Source organism: Arachis ipaensis, chromosome B06 (assembly GCF_000816755.2).
Source record: "Arachis ipaensis cultivar K30076 chromosome B06, Araip1.1, whole genome shotgun sequence".
Lineage (NCBI taxonomy): Eukaryota > Viridiplantae > Streptophyta > Magnoliopsida > Fabales > Fabaceae > Arachis > Arachis ipaensis.
The window spans coordinates 113,116,369-113,120,224 of NC_029790.2; the positions used below are offsets into that span (position 1 = coordinate 113,116,369).

The 3,856-nt window shown below is 33.4% G+C and overlaps 1 protein-coding gene across 1 annotated transcript; it reads right to left on the reverse strand.

Moving 5' to 3' along the window:
• LOC107604931 (NAC domain-containing protein 100) lies at positions 293-2,235 on the reverse strand. The gene is made up of 3 exons (XM_016306649.2): positions 1,870-2,235; positions 1,509-1,789; positions 293-1,400 (listed from the first exon to the last, which is right to left on the reverse strand). The coding sequence occupies exons 1-3, from the start codon at positions 2,054-2,056 to the stop codon at positions 681-683; spliced, it is 1,188 nt and encodes a 395-aa protein (XP_016162135.1). The 5' UTR covers positions 2,057-2,235; the 3' UTR covers positions 293-680.

The window sequence follows — 3,856 nt, forward strand, 5'->3', positions numbered from 1 at the left end:
CTAGCTAGCAGCTAAGCAACTAGAACATTTTTTTCACAAGTTGAGAGAAAAATAATGCATCAATTTTCTTAGGAATTAATGCTTCCCATTCTTGGTGGGGTGCCACGCACATAGATATATATATTCGAACAGCATAAAATAAATATAAATATATTGCTGCAGCAAGAATGGAACGGCTCAAAATTAAAATGAGTCTGCCAAGATTAATATTTTGCAATTAAAAGAATATATAGAGGAACAAATAATTGATAATAATAAATAATAATTGTAGTAATAATTCNNAATAGAGTAAAGAAAAGAATAAAACAAACACACTAATATAACAAAAGAATATATAGATTTACATGATTTCACCAGGTCCTTGTCCTCGATATAACCTATGATGGAAAAACCTAACACTTAAGAAAAAAAAAGAGTCATGGATATCATAAATCTATACAGTATATATGTGTATCCAATAACCTTTAGTTTCCTCCTTAATCCTACAATGATATATGTATATATGATAATAACAATAATAATAATATATAAATAATTAATCAGTATAGAAGCCTGATTTTAAAAAAAGAAAAACCAGCAACATAGTATATATGTAAATCACTATATGCATGATGATACTTATATGAATATGAATAAAAAAAAAACATGGATAGGATTGGAAAGTTGATGTTGATGAATTTTCAGTAGGTATCCCACAAGCATTCCAAATCTGAAAGAGGTGCAACTGATGAAGAAGGACCTTCAAGATCCTCGTACAATGTTCTATTATTATGCTGCTGCTTCGAAACCACCGATGACGTGTCATTGGTGGTTCTGTCGTTGCTCAGCCCCGTCTCTTGCGAAACGCTCACCACTGACTGGTTGCCGGAGGAGAATTGCTCCACCTTGCACTCGCCGGCGCCTCCTCCTCCGTTGCTATAGTTCTTTGACGCGATTGCTCTTAGTAGAATATCATCTTGATGATGGTGGTGGACCTCATCATAATAGGTTGGCCACGAGCTATTATGGTAATTGTTATTTGATGATGATGATGAGAACAAGTTGAGATGATTTTGTAGTCTGATTTGATGAGATGATGAAGAAGAGAGTGTGGTGTTGAAATTTGGAATCTGGTAGTTGGTGATGGGAATTTGGTGGCTTGTGTTGTGTTCTTCGGGCTTGATATTGAGAATCTGATGTGATGATGAGAAGGAGGGGAAATAATAGCCGTCGGATTTTGTTGTATCGAGAGGAGTAGGGTGAGGGTCCATGAGAGGTGGGAGTGTGGAACAATCTAGAAGATCATCGCCTATTGAGTTGATCCTCAAAAGGCCAGGAATTATTGATGATGATGAGGATGGGGTAGTAGTCTTCTTTACATCTGTGTTCTTGTGAAAAACCCTCGACACAACCCATTCATCCTACAAGAAGAAAAAAGAAATAGAAATAAAATTATTAAGAAGGACCAAACATGAAAGGAACTCGAAAACCAACATACAAGAAATAAAGGCACTTTTGTAAAAGGTGACCTTTGCAGCCTTGGGGAGGTTATAATTGGCAAATTTGCCTTCCAATCTGAACTCATGCATGACCCAATTGGTCTTTTCACCCTTGGGAGCTCTACCTCGGTAGAAAACAAGCGTTTTCTTCATCCCAACGAGATTCCCTTTCCCTTTGAAAATCTCTTTGTCTTTTCCGGTTGCCTTCCAGTAACCGGAATCCGTTGCTCTATTGGTCCTCATCCCCGTCGGGTATTTCCTGTCCTTCTGACAAAAGAAGTACCACTCCTTCTCTCCCATCTTTGCTTTCTCTGCACACCAAATAATCAGTCATAACTCATAACTAACTAACTAACTGCTCATGTACGGACATAATATTACTACTTCTTACTTGGTAAATCCCAGGGTTCGGATTTGTTCAAATCGGCTTCACCTATGGCAGTTGCACTGAAGCTGCTGTTCATGACCTTCTCGGTGAGGTAATAAGTGATGATTTCTTCGTCTGTTGGGTGGAATCTGAAACCTGGTGGCAAATCCAGCGGCTCCTCGCCTTTGTTAACTACCACAGGCTCTTCCATCTAACACAATCAAACTAAATATATTTTGAATTCAACGAGATATATATAGTGGAATACAGAAATCGTGGTTATATTAGGATCGTAAAGCGAAGAAGAAGAAGAAGAAGAAGAATTGGAGAGGTTTTAAGAAAGTGGAAAGAAAGGAGGATGGTGTGCTTAAATAGAGAGAGCGTTTACACGCGCTGTGAGAGATGAGAGAGATGAGAATCGTGGTATGCAAGGCACTTCCTCAAGAAGCCTACAATTGCTGTTTTCGTTTTTCTTCTTCTCTCTCTCTCTTCAAATTTTTATTTTCATTTAATTAATTTAAGAAATACGTGTATTTTTCTCATTCTATGACGTATGTCCTATCTTTGGTGGTTTCCTCGCTACATCTACCCTCACCCAGTCACCCCCCAAGGTGAGAAAAGAAATGGTAAAAAGGGGTGCTTTCAATGCTTTTTGTGGACCCTCAACGTTTCTATTTCTATAGGCTCCACCAATTCTTTTTATTATTATTATTATTATTTATATTGAAAAAAATTAACAAACTTTAATAGATCGTCCAACTCAGAATTTCACCGTACTCTCTTCTAATACCTCAGTTCTCAGTTCTCTCTCCAACGAAATAGTCTTTGTTCAACAAGGTTGAATAGTAGTAGAAGTGGAATAATAATTACAAGGAGATGAAAATTAAACCAAAATGCATGGTGAACAACTCTGCTTATTATTTTCTTTCTTTGTAAAAATAAATAATTATTAATTAACGAGAGAATTTCTCTACTACAATTTTATAGAAGATGTTGCTAGTTCCACTTCTACTACTGGAGGTGGTGGTGGCTTAATCTAATTTGGTCTTGTATACAAACACTATAGCAGCTTTAGGTGGGTGGTGGTTGTTTCAGTTGGTAGCTGGCTTGGATCAGCTACTGCTTCATATTTATTTATATTTAATTATTTATATTTTATATATAGGTTCACATTTGCTTAGCTTCGAATTCCTAACCTCATTGAAAAAATAGGCCACATTATTAATCATCATGAGTGCCTACCTAGATCTTTCTATATTTTAATATTGTAATTTATAATTATAGTATATGATTTAGTAGGCCATGATAACAAAATTTATTTTTTATACACTGTTAAGTTTTGGAATATGTTCGCAACAGTTTCCCAGAAAAATAGAGAGGATAAAAGTCATTAGAAGAATCAGTAATTAAAGAGGGGGTGAATTTTCCAATAGCCTTCCATTTTAGCTGGCAGCCGGGAATAGATTTTTTTTGTGGAAAAAAAATTGGATAGTGTTCAGTGTTTGATTTTATTATTTATTATTTTCTTTTTTTATTAATTTCTAGTCCTACTTATAGAATTAAAGGTGAGAAATCACACTTTATTCTCTCCAATAAAAAAAATTAAAGAGGATTCATTTCCCTGACAGCGTGACACATTCGGATATAAATTCTACTCTTCTAAAATTATATTGTCATTTTAAAAAAATATACTATTAAATTATTAATTACTTTTGAATTAAGATAATAAAACTTAAAATAATAAATGTTATAAATTTAAAGATGATTAAAATATTATTTTATTATTTTACTAATATTATTATTTAAAAAATTGTTTTTAATATGTATATATAATTTTTATAAAATATATATTAAAATATAAAATTTATTTACAAATTACGCAATGTATATTTATATATAAATACACTATAACTAATTTAAACACTAATCTTTAATATTCATGTAATATTTTTATATACAAATTAAAATATGAAATGAAATGTGACATTTTCTTTCCTAATTACTCCAAAGT